Genomic DNA, 20,375 nt, shown 5'->3' on the forward strand with positions numbered 1-20,375 from the left:
ATGAGTAGGGGGGAAGGTGAGTTATGGCTGAATTGTTGAGAGCTCATGTGGTGTAAGGACTAAATGGAAGAAAGCTGAGGGAACCAGTAAACTAGTAGTGGCATTACTGCAAATGGGAAGTAGGCTCTTTTCTCCACTCCTACCAGGTAATAGGAAAAAAACACCTCCAGGCAATACCCTCCAGGTTTCAGGATCCTACCCCCATCCACCCCCAGCCTCAGGCCTCCCCTTGGCTACCCAGGAAGCCATTTAGACTAGGGGATATACACAGAATCACAGAAAAATCACAGGATCTCAGCTGGAAGGAACCTCACAGATCACAGTCCAATCCCCTTATTTTGCTGATAAGGAAACTGGTGTTCAGAGAGGGAAATGACTCACACATTGGGTTATTTCCAGAAAAGCCAGAACCAACAACTCACATTTCCATAACCCTTTCAGATTTGCAAACAGCTTTTCTCACCCTGTCCCTTTTAGGTAAGTAGGGTTAAGTTTTGGGTTGTTTCTTGTTTGTTTGTTTTTAGTTGTTTTTTCTTTTTCTTTTTTTCTGTTTCTTAGTTTTTTGGTATAGACTTCAGATTTAACTGGCATTCCTAAGTGAAAAGATCCCTTCTACCATTACAGGTCAGCAACCATTCTGTAATGTAGGGTTTTAGAAAGCTTCCTGAGGCACTGCAAGGTGGGCATGTATCAGGGATGGGACTAGAATCCCGGTCTCCCACATTCTGAGACTGCCTAATCTCCACACTCCATTTCCCATATCCACATCTTTACAATGGCTATCTCCCATGCCTGAAATGTTCTCTCTCCTAAAAACCCTGGCTTCCTGGAAGGCCACTTTCTTTAGAAGGCCTTTTCTGGTTCCCCCAAAGACCGGATTTTCTCTTCTAAAGTTATCTTCCATCAACTCTATATGTATCGATTTATTTACTGTTGATTTCCATTAGAATGTAAGCTCTCCAAGGGCAGGGATTATTTTGAATTTCATAGTATTTCCAGATCTTAGCAGGGTGTCTAGTATATAAAAAGAGTTGATTGAATGTCTATTGATTGATTATACCAAATTGTGGCTATTATCTCCATTTTACAAATGAGGACATAGTTACAAAGAGAAGGCATGACATGACCAAGGTCACACAGTAAAAGGCAAGGCTGGGACTCAAATTCAGTTCTCTACTCTCTCCCTCAATATCATGAAGGTATCAGAGGCTTTGTTTGACCTACCTGGGAGGCTGCATAGAACAGGAGAATTTCAGCATGTGCGAGTTCATTTTAAGAAGGGACTTAATTGGTCATCTAGTCTACCTCATTACTGAAAGGAATCCCTGCCTTAACATCGTGACAAGGTTAACATCCAGCCTCTCTATTTGTGGTCTAGAAACTCATCCCCCTTCCTACCTAACATCACACAGGAGCTTCAGAAGTGTTTGCTAACTTATTTGTCATTCCATTCCTTGAGTCTTCCTTCATGTAACTCTGTACCCCTATTTCTCTTTAATAATAATAATAATAATTAACATTTCTTTAGAGTCTACTATATGTCAACACTTTTACAATTTTTACCACATTTGATGTCATTATTGTCCCCACTTTTTTTAAGGTTTTTTGGGTTTGTTTTTTTTTGCAAGGCAATGGGGTTAAGTGGCTTGCCCAAGGCCACACAGCTAGGTAATTATTGTGTCTGAGACCAGATTTGAACTCTGCTACTCCTGACTCCAGGGCCGGTGCTCTATTCACTTAGCTGCCCCTATTATCCCCATTTTATAGATGAGGAAACAGACAAGTAGAGATAAAGCAACTTGCCCAGGGTCAAACAGCTAGTAAGTATCTGAGACCAGATTCAAACTCAAGTCTTCCCTATTCCAGGATAGGTGCTCTATCACCTAGCTGCCTAGCCACAAAGGTCCTACCTCAAAGGTGAGCTTGTTCTTCTCCTCATTGGCAAAGGGCACCGCCTCACTGACTACATTGTTGAGATAGTCTTCTACAAACTCCATGGTGTTGGCAAACTTATTTTTCTTATCATCCCGAGAGTCATTGAGGTTGGAATCATAGCTAGAAGAACAGGGAGGGAGATGGAGTGAGGAGGGAAAAGAAGAAAGGGAAGGAGGGGAATTCATTCACTTTCTTCTCCCTCAGTTTTTTCCCCCACCTCAATTTAAAAGAGCACTCATTCTTTAACCTCTGGCCCCTGTTCCTTATTTCCTGCCCCATTTCTCCTATGGTCCCAGGCCTTACTCCTTGATGGTGATGGCTGTGGGGATCTCTGTCCAGAGGCGGGCAAACTTGACTGGGGTGACGAGTTCCTGAGGGTCTCGGTCCACATGCACATGCAGCATGAGATGACAAAAGGAGGCCCGTAGATCAAAGGGCAGCATCTCATCAGCCATACACAGGAAAATCAGATCCACACCCAGCTGCTGCGAGATCTCATGGATGGCCAGATACTGGCGGTCCAGACACATGCGAGCAAACAGCTTCAGCTGGTATCTATGGCAGTGAAGGGAGTGGGAAGAAAGGTGGAGGAAGACATGCAGGGGCAGAGAGGATGGGAAAAGGATGAAAGGAGTGAGAAATCACAAAACCTCAGACCTGGAATGGACCTCAGAGGTCCTGTGGTCTATACTTAAGAAGAGTTATTCTCTGTCTATCAGTAACAAACATTTATTAAACACCTACTATGTGCCAGACCCTGTGCTAGGACTGATGATACACAGGCAAAATCAAATAGTTTCTGCCCTCAAGGAGTTTACATTCTATCCAAGGAGGCAATATGTATATACAAAGATATACAAGATAAACACAAGGTAATTTTTAGGGGAGAAGGCATTAGCAACTAAGGGAACCAGGAAAGGCTTGGTATTTGAGTTGAGACATGAAGGAAGCAAAGATTTTACAAGCTGGAGGTCAGAAGGGAGACAATGCAAAGACGGGAGATGGGGTATCATGGTATAAGGATCAGCAAGAAGACCAGTTCACTTAGATAGTCAGGTGTGTGAAAGAGAATAATGTATTATTATTATTATTATTATTATTATTATTATTATTATTATTATTATTATTATTATTATTACATTATTACATTATTACTCATAAGGACAGAGAAGTAGATTGGAGCTAGGCTGTTTTACATGCCAAACACAGCAGCTTGTATCTGATCCTACAGGCAATAGGGAGTCACTGGAGTTTATTGAGATGAGATGAGGAACATAGTCAAATCTGTGCCTTTTTTTTTAACGATGTTCATTGACAGCTGAGTATATGATGGCTTAAAATAAGAAGAGACTTGAAACTTTACAATATCTCAGTCTGTTCAAAGGCTTCCCCAGGTAAAGGGAAGTCACAAACTCATAAGGAAAATACCTGCTACTTTTGGATAGTTCTAATTGGGTTTTTTTTCCCCTTTTCAAGCCAAAACCTCCTCTCTGAAGCTTCCTTCAACCCACTGCTCCTATTTCACAGGATTAGGCAGACTAAGCTCTGTACCTCCTCCACATGGAAGTCCTTCAGATACTTGAATACAGCTTAAAAAGAGACAAGTGGGTGGGGGCAGAGGCAGGGTAAAAATAAAAGGGGGAGGAAGAAGGAAACTATGGCTGGGTCTTCCCAGGATGAGTCAAAGCATGCTGTTTAAACTGCAGTGGGAGGAATCTAGATTAGAACAGGAATCAGCAGTTTACGGGGCTTGCATGCCAAGTCTTCTTTTATTCACTTTCCAAACTAAGGGAAGGTGAGCCAGATCATCTAACACTTCATCGAGGATTCACTGGAGTGTGATAGGGTACAAAGCAATGACAATGGGGAGAAGGAAGGAGGGAGCAAAAGGGCAGAGACTGGAGGACATGGCATCCAAGCTTCACCATCTCCAAAATTCTACTGGGGACTGACAGAGCCTGGTCCACTCCAAACTTGCAGGTCACCTCTGGTATTGTATCAGGAGTTACTACTCCTGCTCTAAATAGTTGGATGGTAGCATGGGTAGAGTACTGGATGGAATGTGCCTCTGACCTTTACTAACTGTGATCTTGAGCAAATCACTTAAACTCTATCTGCCACAGGTTCCTCATGTATAGAATGGAAAATAATCATCATTATCATCATCAATATCATCATAGTATTTTTCCTTTCATAGTTGCTGTGAAAATCAAATAAGAAATACATGTAATGTACTTTGCAAACCTTAAAGCATAATATTATCATGATGATTGTAATGATGATGATAATGATAATAATGAAATACAGTTATAGGACTTCCACCTATAAGGGTGAGAGGTCCATTCTGATATCTTCTACTACTATAGTTTAAACAAAAGGGGAAGTAGCTTGTTCTTTGCCCTCCCACCCCACCATAAGGGATGGAGCATGAGCTGAGATGTGAAGAAAGCTACAGATTTTATGAGGGAGAAGGGAGGGCATGGGGGGAGGGGCAGGGGTGATCAGGAGCCACTAGAAAAGCACAAAGATTATTGGTTTGGATCAGATCTATGAAGCTACCTACCTGTAGTAGCTGAGCACATTCTCGTCATGGGCGTTACCTGCCCGGGCCTCCTGGGCCAGCTGCCGAATACTCTTCTCATGGTGCTCGTTGTTCTTGTCGCTCCAAGTCAGCCAGACTTCCTCCTCTGAGTACTCAATGCTCAAGTATTCATGGGACTGAGACATTTCCTTCACTGGCCGTAGTCTGTGAGGAAAACACCCTCTCTAGGTTGGGCTTCAGTTTAAGAGCCCTTTCTTCTAGTCCTAACCCAACTGACTCCCATCCTGAGGAAATCAGAGAATAAGAGAACTAGAAAAAGTCCTAGAGATCTACCCAGGGTTATGAAGGAGACAGCTCAGGTGGGTTTGAGAGCGGTAATTGTTTTAATTTTCAGTGAGCATTTACATCTCAGAAAACAAACATTACAAATTGATTTACTATCCTGTTTGTTATCTATAAGTAACAGAGTGATGTCAAAATTAGTTAATAATGTAGACTAAATTTTAAAGAGTATCTGAGCATTCCTTTTGGGGGAGAGGGAAGTTGTTAAACATCTACCAGAACACCCCTGAAGTTAGAAGACTCCCCGAAGACATTCTATCTAACCTCCTCATTTTTGTTTATCATTAGAATCATAGAACAAGAGCAAGAGAGGACCCTGAGAGTTCATCCAATTCAACTAGATGAAGAAACTGAGAGCCACAGAGGTTTAAGTGACTTGCCAAGGTCACACAGTTATTAAGTGTCTCAAGCAGGATTTGAACCCAGGTCCTTTCCTCTAAATCCAGTGTTTTTCCTACTATACCATGGGCAGTATTCCTTCTGGAAATATCTGGACAAGTTACCATGCAAGGGGATTTGAGTCAATAAAGACCATAGGAATTTATATCTTTATCAACATGGGTTCCCTCACAAGGCAACCTATCAAAGTCTTGCAGAAAGATTGCTACACCTTATTCTTCCTTTATATTCCCCACAGTACCTCACCCTGTACTCAATACATAATGTAGACTTTCAATAAATACAATAAGATGAGAGTGGGGTGGGGTTTAAGGATGACGAAGAAAAAGTGACAAAATCTTCAACATAAACTCTTAGACACAGCCCCTCATTCTCTGACTGGGGGAGTGAGGGGGTGATTGGAATCAAGATGAGGGATCCTAAGGTATCTTGGGAGAGAGACAATCCTGGTTTAGACAGAAGAATTAGAAGAGGACTAGGTAAGGCTTTGAGAATCAGGGAGAAGAAAAGGAGCGAGTGAAAGGAAAGAGAAGTAAAATAGGGCAAAGATCCAGCACTCACTCTGTCTTGATGAGAATGTCACTGTTCTTGGGGTCCAAGACACATTTGCAGATGAGCTCCTGGGTGACAGGGATGGCAATGTGGTTGGACACACATAGGTCAGAGAGATAGTCCAGGAACCTGAAGAGATGAGCAAAAGGGGTGTCAGCTTGTAGTAATTACCTGAGCTGGTCAGAGTGCCCATCAAATGGGGAATGAGTCTACAAATCATAGTATATGAATATAAAAGAATGTTGCTGTTTTGGAAAAACTGATGAAAGGCATAGTTTCAGAGAAACCTAGGAAAATGTGTATGAACTGATGCAGAGAAAACTAATAGTATCAGGGGAACCATTTATATGGTATGTAGCAACATTATAAAGATAATTTTTCAAAGCCTTAAAGTACCCCAGAGACTTGATGAAAAAGCATGCTAACTTACCTCCTGCCAGAGAGGTAGTAGAGTCAAGATACAGAATGAGATATGTAATTTTTAATATGGACCAATGCAGGAATTTGTTTTGCTAAACTCTGCATATTTATTTTAGAGCAACTAGGTGGCACAGTAGATAGCTGGGAAGCCTGGAGTCAGGAAGTTTATATCCAATCTCAGATATTTACTCACCATGTGACATTGGGCAAGTCACATTAAACTCTAAATGCCTGTTTCCTTATTTGTAGAATGGGAATAATAGTACCTGCCTCACAGAGTTATGAGAATCAAATGAGATAATATTTTTAAAGTGCTTTAGCATAGTGTCTTGAACACGGTAGGTACTATAGTAATATTAGCAATTATTATTACAAGTGTTTGAGTTTTATTAATTGAAAAAAATTAAATTCAAAGCCACCAAGTTATTCTGTCTCAACAGACCTTTCCTATTCTTCCCCAGAGGATCTCCCACATTCTCCCACCACCACCTGATAACTCAAACTAATAGTCTCATCTCATCTCCAATTTACTTTAATTCATTTATCTTAAATATTTACTGTGTGTGTGTGTGTGTGTGTGTGTAAAATGTAAGTTCCTTGAGAGCAGGAACTGTTTAGTTCTTATCTTGATATTCAAAGCACCTACCATATTATCTTGATAATAATAATAATAGCTAGCATTTATTTAGAAACTTAAGGTTCGTCAAGCATTTTACAAATATTTTATACTATAAAAACATTGGGAAATAGATATATTGCATTATCCTCTTTTGACATATAAGGAAACTGAGGGAGACAAGTTAAGTGCCTTGCCCAAGGTCACTCAACTTAGAATGTGAACCTAAGTCTTCTCAATCCGAAATCTTGAACTGTAGTCTTCTGTACCATCTAGCTACCTAACAGACACCTAATAAATGTTTCAATGATTGATTGACTGAAGAGAGACCAGAGTTGGTAGATTCTGTGGAAGGGACCTCAGAAGTAATAGTCTGACTCCTACCCAAATCATGAGTTCTATCTACAAAAACCCCAACAAGTAGTCATTAGTTCTGTTATTAAAGAAAACCTCTAACTACAACCAAATCACCCTCATTAAAATCAACCTATTCCATACTCTAATCAGGGGTCAGGGATCAGAGACTGTCAAATAAACTCCCCCCCAGAATATGCTGCCCAACTAATCCACTGGGTATGACTCAAGAATCACTTTATCAATGACTTCACTCAGTAATTTTAATGAGTCACTGACAAGAAAGGAATAGCAAGAGCAGCTAGGTGGCACAGCAGATACAGCACTGGCCTGGAGTCAGAAGGACCTGAGTTCAAATCCAACCTTAATAATTACCTAGATATTTGAACTTGGGTAAAGTCACTTAACCCCCACTGCCTTGTAAAAAAAAAAAACAAGAAAAAAAAAAGAAAGGAATGGGAAATGAGGCAAGTAAATGGGAAAGGTGAAGGACTGAAAATGAGTGGAGTCACATGGTCATGGTCATGGCTTAACAGAAAGACAGAAGTCAAATGGGAAGGAGTAGAAAAATGAAGAATGGAGTCAATAGGTATAGGGAGTGGGAGGTGAATGAGTACAAGGAGGGTGTGATGACAAATGAAGGCTATGTTGAGGATGATTGGTGGTGAGCAGGGTAGTGAGTGAGTGATGAATTAGAAGATGGTGAGATAAGGAGGTGATTGGAGAGGGAAAGTGAATGGAAGGTAAAGAGATGAACTGAAATCAAATGAAGGCTAAAAGGGATGAGATGAAGGTAAATGGAGAAGAGAAAGGGGAGGAGAGTATAGGAGAGTTAGAGATAGAATGAAGAAGTAAATATTAAGTGCAGGGTTAGCAGATAAGTTGGAAATTAACAGACAGTAGGAAAATAAGGAGAGTGAGTAGAGTGAATATAGAGTAAATAGCAATAGAGGATGAATAGGAGTAACTTTACTTAGGTGTGAACAGAAAATAAGAGATGAAAAGGGAGAGAATAGAGAAAAGGAGAATAAGCAGGGGTGAGTAGAAATTAAGAGAATGAGTTAAGAGTGAATGAAGAAATACAGTGATGAGATGAAGTGAAAGGAAAAGTGGACAAAAGGAGGATGGTAGTGTAATAGGGGATACTGCATTTACAAATGAGTGACATATGGGGCAAAAGGGAGTAAGTCCATTAACCTGGGCTCCCGATTCTTGCGCACAAGGCTCACAAATGTCTCCACTTCTGTCTTGGTAATGTGTTTCTCCAAGAGTTTCCGATTGTTGTGCAACAAGGCAGTGATGGTGTCCTCAGCGAGGATGTCATAGCCAATCTGCGACTGCATCATCCCAAACTGCTTGGCTATATGCTCCTGGAAAAGATGGGGTTGGGGGGCAGATCAAAAACCTCAACACTAGGTTCCCTGGCTCTGCCCCACAATTCTTCCTTCTCTCTAAACCCTCAAGGGCCTAGAGGGGCAGATGAGTGAGGAGACAGGAGAGAGACCAAAAACTAAATAGTTTGATCCATGGGAGACAGCCTCCCCAGACCCTGACCTTAAAAGTCAAATAGAAGTATTTGAACTTTACTAGAGAAGTAAGAGAAAGATATTGTCGAACTGGAGTAAAAGTGGAAAGAACACTGGCTACTGAGTCAGAGAGACTCAGGATTCAAATACCACTTCAGAGAATTGCTATCTTTGTGACCTGAGCAAATCATAATTTCAATGGGTCTCAATTGTCTTATCTCTAAAATACAAAGATTGGACCAAATTTTTTTTATGTTCCATTCAGTTCTTCTCGACCCACAATCCCCTAACATTTTTTACCAGAAGGATGATAAGATTACAGGCACACAAGAGGAGGATTATTCCAGCAGTTCATGAAAGCTGGCTAAAAGAAGGAATAGTTGAGAAAACAGATCTTATTTGTAGTGCCATGCAATGCTGATTGTTTTAGCCTAGTGTAAGATTCAAAATTTTTTGTGAAAATGTAATTTTTCCCTTTAGAATGTATTAATATTATGAAGACATGTAAGCTTAAAGAGCATGTTTGCAAAATACATAGCTTCATTATAAAATTTTATAATTTTGAGACTAATATACAAAGAAGAGCTATTTTCCTTAATTACAATGTATAATATTCTCCACAATGATTATCCACTATTTGTAGTTTATGTGATCCAAAATGTGTTTACAATTAAGTTCAATAAATGTATATTTTGTACTGTGTACCAATTTCTGGTCCCAAAGAAAATGTGTGAATTTAGTTTCTAACTTTTAAAGATGTACTTCCTGTTTAGACTCCATTGAAGAATTACATTAAGCCTGTAAATGATTACAGATTGTACATGGGAAATGGGACTTAGAAATAATTTATAGTTTGCCAAAAAATGGTGCCACTAAATAATAAACAGGCAATTACATAAAAAAAAATAAAAGAAGAAATATAGTTTAGACAATCAACCTCAAAAGCCTAAATGGTGGATGGCGGGAGATGAGAAATGAAGGAGAACCTATAGAGGTAGAACTGATTAGACTTGGGATACAAGGGGTGAAGGGAGAGGAAAGGATTGGTAATAAATATGAAAGATTTAGTGAATTTACTCCCAAGGATAGAATCTATTTAGAAGGAAAGATCCCAAGCTGAGCCAAGGAATCAGTAAGCTTTTCTGTTAGCCCAAAGTTTCCCAGTCCCTCATGGCCATTCTCAGGGAGCACAAGATCCAGAGAGAGGACAGATGAAACAGAGTCAAAGTGGGAAAAGCAAGCCTACCTGGTTCTTGCGGTAGTCCTCCTGGGAATGCCTCAAGACACGATAGCAGAGACGAAACATGTGTTGGTAGGGAGCATTCTTCTGGTCAGATAACTCCTCCAGTCTCACAAGTGGACCTTCTCCACCCTTGTCCCGGAATGGGGCCTTCAGGATTCCAAAGATCTAGGGGTCCAGATAACAGAAAGAAAATAAAGTGAAGTCCCAAATCCTAATCTAATTCTGAACCAAACCTAGGCCCCCCCATCCTATTCTTCAACCTACTTTGAACTTTAAACCTAGTCTTAAAATTCTTTTTTTTTGTATTTTTTTGTTCTAAACTTAATAAATACCAAATTAGATAGGCATTCCCATATAAATTGTTGTAGTTTTCAAAGCTGTTCTGGTTATGCTTCTTTCTGGACTTGTCTTCTCTGCATTTAAAAAATGGCCTAATGAGCCTTTTTCTTCCTTTCTGTCCTTTCTAATTACGTACACTCCTATTCCACCTCACACTTTCAGCATAAGATAGAAAGATAAAGAAAAAAAGGAAGAAAGAAGGGAAGGAAGAAAAGAAGAAAGGGGGAGAAAAGAAAAGCCCTTATAACAAATATGCATAGTCAAATAAAACAAATTCCTACTTGGACATATCAGGAAAATATATATTATTCAGCATCCTGAATCTATCACCATTCTCTCAAGAGGATAATTGTTCATTGCACTGATCAGAGTAATCAACTTTGAATTAGTTTTAACACATACCTTTTCTCTTGCCCTAAAGCCTTATGCAAAGGAAAGAGTAAGGTCTATAGACCTGAAAACCTGGATTCAAACCTTCTCCCATTTTTATTACTTCTGTGACTTTGAACAGTGAACTTAACCTCCTGGATCCTCAATAACTTCATCTGTACATTGAAGCAGTTGGACTAGATAACCTCTAAGGTCCCTTTTAGTTCTTGATCTATGTTCCAGATCCTAATCCTGACATCATCTAATTTTATTTGTAATCCTAACCTCAAGACTATTCCTTACTATAATCCTAATTCTAACTCTTCAAAACAATGCTTATTTTAACATCGACCTTAAATTGAAACCTCTCTTTAAACCTTAATTTTCACAATGGAAAATCACTTAATTTTGGTCTCAGAGACTTAAGCTTCAAATTGGGCTCTTGACACTTAAGTCACATTATATCCATGGGTCTCCATTCCCTTGCTATAATACAAAAGGATTGGACCAAAAGTCTTCTGAGGTCCTTTCCAGCTTTAGATCTATAATCCCATGACTCTTTTAAAGCTGCTCCAAACAAACCCATTCATAAGTCTTGCTTACTCTCTCAGGAGAATAGGAACATTTGGAGAAGTAAAAGTATCTCAGACTGAACACCAGAGGGAGGATGATCTACAATTGAAATGTGATTTTCTACACTAGCTCTGGGGTAAGGCTGGGAATTATCTGCTGTGGGAAGAATGGCAAAGAAGCTAAATACAAATATATTCATAGATACATACCTGTTTGAGTATGTTTTGCTCCCGCATCAGTTTCTGCCTCTCTCGGTTGGGCTTGGTCACCATGATGTCCAGAACACTCTGTCCATTGTTGGGGACATCACTGACAAAGAACACCAGGTCCTCCAGCAACTGGATGACAAACCTGAGAGCAGGTTAAAGAATAGTGTTTAAGAAATGCCTGGGGGTGGCAATACCTAGCTGTGTGGCCTAGGGCAAGCCACTTAACCCTACTGCCTTGCAAAAAAAAATCTAAAAAAAAAATGCCTGGTCTCTTCCTCCTCTTCCCCAAAAATTCATCTTTTGAGAATAGCTCATGATCCATCCACAATAGTAAAATCAACCTCTATGGGCACAATCCCTGCTGAAAAATATCCAATAGCACACCAGCTTTAATTTCTTCCAGAAGCCGATTTAAATTCTTAATTTTGGCATTCGAGGCTCTCCACAATTTGGACCCAATTTATCTTTCCAACTCTAGGTCTCATTGGTCCCCTACACACACCTTCCTGAACAACTGAATGGGTTTTCTCCTTCTGTAAGAGACTTTCCTCCACATCTTTGCTTATGTTGTTCTCTTTTCTTCAAAAATCTGCCTCTCCTTTTGAACCTATACAATCTTAGTTAGCTTTCAGGATCCAGCTCAAATCCCCCTTCAAATCAATTATTAAATACCTTTTATGCTCATTTCAGACAACTGTGTGGGGCAGTGCTGAGTCTGGAGTAAGGAAGACCCATCTTCCTGAATTCAAATTTGGTCTCAGTCACTCTTACTTAGCCTTGTGACTCTAAGCAATTCAATTAATCCTGTTTGCCTCAGTTGCCTCATCTGTAAAACGAGCTGAAGGAGGAAATGTAAACCATTCCAGTATCTTTGCCAAGAAAACCCCAAAGGGGATGAAAGAGTCAGACACAACTAAAATGAATGAACAACATCATGTGAATGGTAATAGTAATAGTAACTGAAAAATCTAAACAGTACTCATCAGAGGCAAATGTTTGGATATGGCAAAAAAAAAAAATCAAAGATTTTAAATTTAGAATTCAACAAAACAATCAATAAATCAAATCCTGACTTGCAGTATTTGCTGATGTTTGAGGTATAAATGCTCACACTAAAGATTTAACAACCAGCTCGCTTGAGGATGTAAGAGCTGGTTCCAGTATATTCCTGTTCAAAAAGATTACCTAATCACTCCTACTACACTTACATCAAGACAAAATATGCCTCTCTGCAACCGTCCCCCATCCTGTATTTCATATTTTCTGCCCTTTAGAACCAAGTAGAACAAATCTAATCATTATATTCCATGGGACTAGCAAAGAAATACTTGAAGATAGTTATTATGTCCCTCTACCAATTCTTTTCTTCACCAGATTAAATAGTTCCATCTCTTCAATAGATCGATGAATACTCAATTTTGTAATCTACATTAATCCCTTAAAGATGATTTTAGAGACAAAGACATTCAATTTATTGACTCAATAAGAAACAAATCAATTGATAACCCATATTCCCAAGGCGGGTACCTGCGGTCATTCTGGCTGATGAAACCCTCATTGAGTTTCTCCACGGCACTAGCCAACATAGAACTGGCATCATTAGCAAAGTCAAGGTCTCGGATTTCAGATACAGGCACAGAGACGATAGCAAAGGCTTCTTTGTCTTCCTTGGTGGGGCAGGTGCCCAGCTACAACAATCTGGAGTTAGCCTCATTCTTTCACCAGGGAATGACCCTTTCTCATCCTCTCTCCTATAACCTCCCCTCAACAATCATTCTCACTTTCTCTCCCTCCTTCCCTCTCTTCCTTTCTATCCTAAGGGCTGAGAGGTACCATGAGTCGGATGGGCCGCTCCTCCTCTATGTCAATGGGAACATTTGTGCTCTGGATCCAAGTGTTGGTGCAGAGATGGCGCAGTCGGACATAGGAATTTCTAGCACAGAGAGGTAAGGGGTCATACAAATGTCGTGAATCACAGAAAGGGCAGTGGTCATCTAAAGGTCAGAGTACACCTGAAAAATGGGCAGAAGCTCATGGAGGTGAGTGGGAATGCAAGATGACATAGAAGTGGTAGCAAGTTTTAATTTTCCAGATAGACTATGGACTATTAGGTTCAGAGGAGGGATATCATAATCCCCATTTCACAGATAAGGAAAACAAGCTTAGAGAAGGGAAATGACCTATACAAGGTTATACAACTACTTGGTAGCAAATACTAGAACCCAACCTCAGGCCTTAATAACTTCCATGTACTACAGACAGAGCAGAGAATACAAAGTAAGGGATATTTCAGCCCCCACAGAGTCCCATAGAGAAGCTAGGTTCCACCACCATTTTCCATATATACCTCTCCTGCCCTGATTCTCCTCTCCTAGACTTGGGAGTCAAGAAGACTTCAGTATAAACTGCCTCAGATACAAGATATCTAGGATATACTAACTGTATGGCCTTGGGCAAGTCACATCACCTCTGTGCCTCAGTTTCCTTATTAGTAAAACAGTGGATTCAGACTTGACTCTTAAGGTCCTTTCCAGCTCTAAATCTGTAAACTTATGATAATCCCACAATCTACCTCACAGGTAAAGATTGAGAGGTGTAGAATGAAGGGGGATGCACACCTAGGTACAAAAGAGTCAGTCTTCTGCAGTGTGGTGGGATCAAGCTCAAAGAGAGAAGCAATATCATTCCCATGGGGCACAGCCACAAGTCGGTATTTGATCTTCTCACCAGCATTTCTTCGACCAGTTCTTCCCTGGGCCACCTAAGGGAAATATGACCTCCTAAGACACCCTTCCCCATCCCCGTCATCAGCACTGGCTTCAGAACCTTCTAGTCTCCCTTCTGTATCCTACCACCTCAGGGGATCTGGAGCTCCCTTTCAACTGCCTGGCTGCCTGGCCCAAACCCACCTATGGAAGTCCTCTCCACTCCAATCACTCAACATTTATTAAACACCTAATATATACCAGATATATACTTGTATTAAGGCAAAAGACCAACAACAAAATAATAATAAGACAGTGTCTGCTCTCAAATAGCTACTTACAGTTCCTGTAGCTTTTGGTTCTCCTGAGTCACCCTTGTAGCTGGGGTTTTCCTAGAAAAGGAAGAAAGGCTATTAACTAGACTGCTCCATCAACCTCAATGAAATAGGTGCTAGTGTTTAGATAGCACTTTCAGGTTTGCAAAGCACTTTACGTATATTATTCACTTGATCCTCACAACAAGGAGACAAATGCTATCTCACTAAGATAGAGGAAGTAGATGAGGAAAGAGCGATGCTATTATTATCCCCTTTTCACAGATCAAGAACCTGAGGCTGAGAGGGCTTCACCTATCTCATACAGATGATATGGGTCTAGGGCAGAATTTGAAGTGAGACCTCTTTTCTGACTCTAAATCAGCACTCTATATACTGGTCCATTCCCATCTAGGTTCTATAGTATTTTTTTTTAAGCACAACCCTGGAATGAAAGTTAAGAAAACATGTAAGACAGCTGTTTCCTCACCCACCCCTATTTTAAGCCAAAGCTATCAGCACAAGCACTGGCTGTGGGAGCTTCCAGCTTCCAGAAGGAATCAGAGGGGCAGTAGAGATCACTTAGTCTAAGCCCTAATTTTACAAATGAGAAAACTGAGTCTTAAAGAGGCTAATGGACTCACCAAAGCTTAGACAGGTAGTAAGATGAAATTGTTCCCTCATCTTCCTCTCTACTCTAGCCCACTCCCACCCCCTAACAAGGGGGAGAGAAATCAAAAACTATAGTAATACAAACATGTATCCACATATACTCATATCTCAAATACATTTGCATACATGCACAACTCTATACTGTTGCATAAAAACATGGATGTATATATACACTTATATACACATGCCAGAATACTTGGGTGCACATATAAATTTATACATAAGCACATATATCACCTTTTCAAACCTATGTGTTCACAAATATATCAACACATTTATATAAACACATGCTTATACCCAAATCAACTCATCCCTGTCTCCTGTCCTCACCTCTGCTGCCAGGTAATTGCCTGTTGCCAGGTGTTTGAAGCGGTACAAGCCATTCCAGTGGCCGGCCCCTCCACGACAGGGATCATGGTGAACGACCTAAAGGAGAACCATAGAGACCAGTTTAGTTTCAAAGAGTCAGGGTATGGCCAGATCCAAGGGGTATGGGAAAATATCAAGCTAAGCCCAAAAGGCCCAAAGTTCAAGTGAAGGCTGGTATAGGCAAGGAAGGGTAACCTAGTAGAGCTTAGACACTGTATCTCCCATCGCTGGAGCTCCTAGAAGGCTTGGTCTAGAGATCTGAGAGATACTAGCTTTTCTCCCATGGGATTGTAGAGAAAGGGGATATCAGATCTCATGAGAAATGAGACGGGTTGCAGATTAGAATAGGGAGATGGGATCCAAGGAGCTGGGAAAGGAGGTAGGGGCTTGAGAGGGAATGACTCAAATGTTGGAGCCAGAAAAGACTAAGAGTATGGGTTCAGCCTCAAGAGTTAGGAGTTGTAGATAGATCTGGAGGAAAGTATGTAGAACAATAATAATAATTGCTAGTTTTGATATAATGCTTTACACTAAAGGAAGTTTACACAAACCACAAGGTGATTAATTAGTGGGGATGGATGTCAGGAACTGGGTTCTGGAGCTCTGAGAAACTCCACCCTCAGAATCTCACCTCTACCTCCCAGAGTGCATTGGAGCTGGTGGCTGATGTGGCAGACTGGCGCAGGGTGGTACGAAGGAACACCTGTAGTTTGCCCTTGTACTCATCACATGTCAGAAATTTCTCCTGCTCTGCATGGAACAAACGTACCACATCTCCCTGCAAAGGAAATTGGGGGGGGGGAGACTCAGCAGGATGGGGGGATTTTATGAGATATGCCCAACCATAAAGATTTTTTGCTACAAATAAATCCCTGAGTAAAAGGTAAATGTCTTCCATACTTTAGTCTATAGTCTAGGTATCTTTCTCTCTATGCTCCAGAGAATCACTGAATTTTAGAATCAGAAATTATCTCAGTAACCATCTTATCTGAAAATAATTCTACTATGACCTACCATATAGACAATCACCAAGTAGCTGTTTGAGAATTCCAAAGAGGGGGACCCACCAACTCTTCCCAACACCAAACCTGATATGGCCCCTTCACAACTTTTATCTATTGCTCCTGGTTCTGCCTTCAGGGATGAAATAACCAGTGTACCCCTTCTTTCACACATCAACTCTTCAAATAATTGAAAGTAACTATCATGCCTTCCTCTGAGTCTTGTCTTCCTCTGATTAAATACATCCCTAGTTCCTTCTACTCATCTTCATATGTCAAAGACTCAAGATCCCAAACATCCTTGTTGCCTTTCTTTGGACACTTTTCAGTTTATTAATGTTCTTAATCCATGGGGAGCAGAACCGAACACAATGATCTTCTTCAAAACAACACCCACTCCACCAGCTATGTACAAAGAAAAACTACACTAATATAGCAAGAGAAAATCTCAGGGCACAAATTTCTCAGTCCAGTATTTGAAACCTTCCCTGCTCTGCTCCTAATCCACCTTTCTACATTTACTCTGTGAGACCATGTTTGCAAGTTTGGTATTATCTTTGATCACTTCCTCCCATCCAAACGATTGTCAGTTCTATTGAATTTACCCCTGCAACATCATTCACATCTGTCCTCTCTTCTCTATTCCTATTGTTATCACAATAACCCTGTTCATTGCTATCCCTTCAAACCAGAGGATTATAAGAGTTTTATTCAAGCCTTTATATTTCTATTCTCTCTCAAATTCAATATTCTGTGATATATATGGTTACAGTAAAGATGGACAGAACATATCTATTATTTATTAAAGTAGTTATGAAATTGCTCCATAATCCTGTATGTATTTTTTGCTTTCTTTTGTACATTTTTAAATTCAGTATGTCTTTCTAATAACAAAATAATCTTTCTAAGAAAGAGATCTGATTAAGTCACTTCTAACAAATCCTATGAAAAATGCTCTAAGTAAATATAATTAAAGGAATGTAAGTTAAAGCAACTACCTCACACCTATCAAATTGGTTAAGAAAAGTTAAGTGACAAAACTAGAGGGGATGTGGGGAAATAGATACACTAATGCAGTGTTGCTAGAATAATGGAAAGCAATTTGGAATTATGCTCCCAAAGCTACAAAACTCTATTTGACCTAGCATTATCACTGCTATGTGCCCCAAGAAGATCAAAGAAAAAGGAAAAATGGCATGTATATACAAAAAGCACTTATAACAGTTCTTTTTTTTGGTGGCAAAGAATTGGAAATTGAAGTGATGCCCATCAATTAGGGGAATGTCTAGATGAGTTATATGAATGTGATGGGATGTTACTGTGCTAAGAAATGATGAGGATAGTTAAAAAAAAAAACCTGGGAAAATCCATATAAACTAAAGCAAGGTGAGGTGAGCAGAACCAGGAAAACAATCTACATGGTAGTAGCAATATTGCAAATATAATCAGCTGTGAAAGACTTATTAACTGAGGAATACAATAAGTCATCATAATTCCAAAGGGCTCATGATGAAAAATCTATTCACCTCGAGATAGAGATCTGATGATTCACAGTATCAATTGAAGCTTATTTTTTCTCATTCTTTTTTTTCAGGACATAGCTAATGTATAGATATGTTCTTCATGACTTCACATAAATAAAGGGAATTATATTTCTTGCTTTCCCAATGGGTAAGAGAAGGGGGGGAACAGAATTTGGAACTGAAAATAAAAATCAAATGAATTTTTTAAAAGTCACTTCTCTGTTTAATAAACTTTAGTGGATCCCTATTAAGTATGCTCTCTACAACCAAGCACCACTTTATCGTTTCAGCTCTTTTTTTATTTTGAATTTAAATATTTTATTTCTTTTTCAACTATATGCAACAATAGTTTCCAATAATCATTTTTGTGGGTTCTGAGTTTTACCTTTTTTCTCCCTCCCTTCCTTCCCTTCTTCTTAGCTGAAAGCAATCTAATATAGGCTCTACATACATAATCATGCTAAACATAGATCCATATTAATCATATTGGGAAAGAAGAATCAATTACAAATGGAAGAAAAACATTAGAGAGAGAAAAAATTATACATAAGACAACTTTTAAAAATTGAAGACAGTAAGCTTTGGTCTGCTTTTAAACTCCAAAGTTCCTTCTCTGGATATGGATGGTTATTTTCCATTACAAGTCTTTTAGAATTGTCTTTGATTATTGTACTGATGAAATGAACAAGGCCATCATAGTTGATTATCACCCAGTCTTGCTGTTAGTATGTATAGTGTTCTGGTTCTGCTTACTTCATTCAGCATCAGTTCATGAAAGTCTTTCTTCTAGGCTATTCTGAAGTCCTGTCCCTCATAATTTCTTATAGAATGATACTGTTCCAACACAATCATATACCACAATTTGTTCAGTCATTCCCCAGTTGATGGGCATCCCTTCAATTTTCAATTCCTTGCCACTATGAAAAGAACTGCTATGAAATTTTTTGTACATGTGGATTTTTTACCCTTTTCCATCATCTCTTTTAGATACAGACCTAACATTGGAATTCCCAGTCATATCTCTTATCCTCCAGTCAAACCAAAGGACTTTCTGACCTCCAAAGAGGTTCTGTGCTTTTCCAGCCCTGTTCACATTTCAATCTAGGCTTGGATTAGCTTGTCTCCCTATCTCTATCTAGCAAAGGTCAGCTCAACCTACCCCTCTAAGAAGCCTTTCCTAATATCCAATTCAGTAGCCTCAACAACAGGTATAATGAATAAAAAAGGAAATGCCTGCCCTCAAGGAGCTTTACAATCTAAGTGGAGGGGGTGGAAACTATACATAAACCATGGAAGAAAGGGCAGGAAGAAATGAGGCAGACATATGTTAAATCACTCATATCAAAAAGCATTCATTTAGCTTCTACTTTGTACCAGGCATTTGGGATACAAAGGTAAAGTAAACATCCCTACCCAGAGAGTTTACATTCTACCAAGTGAGACAATACATAAAAACAAGCAAAATAAAATACAAGATAATTTGGTAAGGGAGGGATGAGCACCTGGGGGGATGGGGGAAATCAAGAAAGGGCTCAAGGAAGAGAGGGTATTTGAACTGAATTTTGAAGGAAACCACAGATTTAAAGAGGAGCAATGAGGATTATACTCTGAGCATGGGGGAAGCCTATGCAAACATCCAAAAATATGAAAACAAGAATAATATTTCTCCTTAGATTCAACTGTCTGACAAATAAACCAAATGTTTATAAATCTTTATGAAATTATACTCTGTATCTATATCCACTTGTATCTATAATTCATTGTTACTGAATATTTCCCATGTCATTTGAAGTCATAACTTTTCAAGTTTGTAGCTATGAATCTGCAACTGAAATTGATTGTGTACCTTCAACATAGTTTGTTTTACAACTTTCTACTGTACTTATGTATTATTGTGTATGGTTACAGTTATCTGTATCCCTCCAGAATTCCACAAGGCTAAGAAGTATCTTATCTAAACTTTGTATCTTCCCAGTGCCTAGGACAATACTATGAACACAGTAGGCACTTAAAAATGTCTGCCTGTGAATTAGAACTGATCCAACTGCATTGGAGAACAATCTGAAATGATGCTCAAGAGTTATAAAACTGTGCATACCCTTGAACCTAGCAATACCTCTATTAGGTCTGCTTTCCAAGATGATCATTTTTATTTTGGTAAGGGTTAAGGGACTTGTCCAAGGTCACACAGCTGAGTAATTAATCCTCCTGACTCCAGGGCCAGTACTATATCCACTGTGCCAAGCTAGCTGTATGTTCTGAAATATTTATAGCAGCTCTCTTTGTGGTAGCAAAAAAACTGGAAACTGAGGGGATGCCCATCATTTGGGGAATAGCTAAAAAAGTTGTGGTATATGATTGTGATGAGACTA

General features: G+C 39.5%; 1 protein-coding gene across 1 annotated transcript in view; it reads right to left on the reverse strand.

Moving 5' to 3' along the window:
• ITPR3 (inositol 1,4,5-trisphosphate receptor type 3) overlaps positions 1-20,375 on the reverse strand; it is a 119,578-nt gene that overhangs the window by 49,829 nt on the left and 49,374 nt on the right. Inside the window, exons 8-20 of the mRNA XM_074236536.1 lie at positions 16,111-16,257; positions 15,441-15,536; positions 14,466-14,516; positions 14,038-14,180; positions 13,253-13,352; positions 12,947-13,107; positions 11,420-11,561; positions 9,933-10,094; positions 8,358-8,530; positions 5,780-5,899; positions 4,499-4,681; positions 2,239-2,490; positions 1,911-2,055 (exon numbers count right to left, since the gene is read on the reverse strand). Of these exons, the coding sequence (XP_074092637.1) occupies positions 1,911-2,055; positions 2,239-2,490; positions 4,499-4,681; positions 5,780-5,899; positions 8,358-8,530; positions 9,933-10,094; positions 11,420-11,561; positions 12,947-13,107; positions 13,253-13,352; positions 14,038-14,180; positions 14,466-14,516; positions 15,441-15,536; positions 16,111-16,257 (1,875 nt within the window). The remainder of the gene's footprint in view (positions 1-1,910; positions 2,056-2,238; positions 2,491-4,498; positions 4,682-5,779; positions 5,900-8,357; positions 8,531-9,932; positions 10,095-11,419; positions 11,562-12,946; positions 13,108-13,252; positions 13,353-14,037; positions 14,181-14,465; positions 14,517-15,440; positions 15,537-16,110; positions 16,258-20,375) is intronic.

The sequence above is a fragment of the Macrotis lagotis genome, chromosome 5 (genome assembly GCF_037893015.1).
Source record: "Macrotis lagotis isolate mMagLag1 chromosome 5, bilby.v1.9.chrom.fasta, whole genome shotgun sequence".
NCBI lineage: Eukaryota > Metazoa > Chordata > Mammalia > Peramelemorphia > Peramelidae > Macrotis > Macrotis lagotis.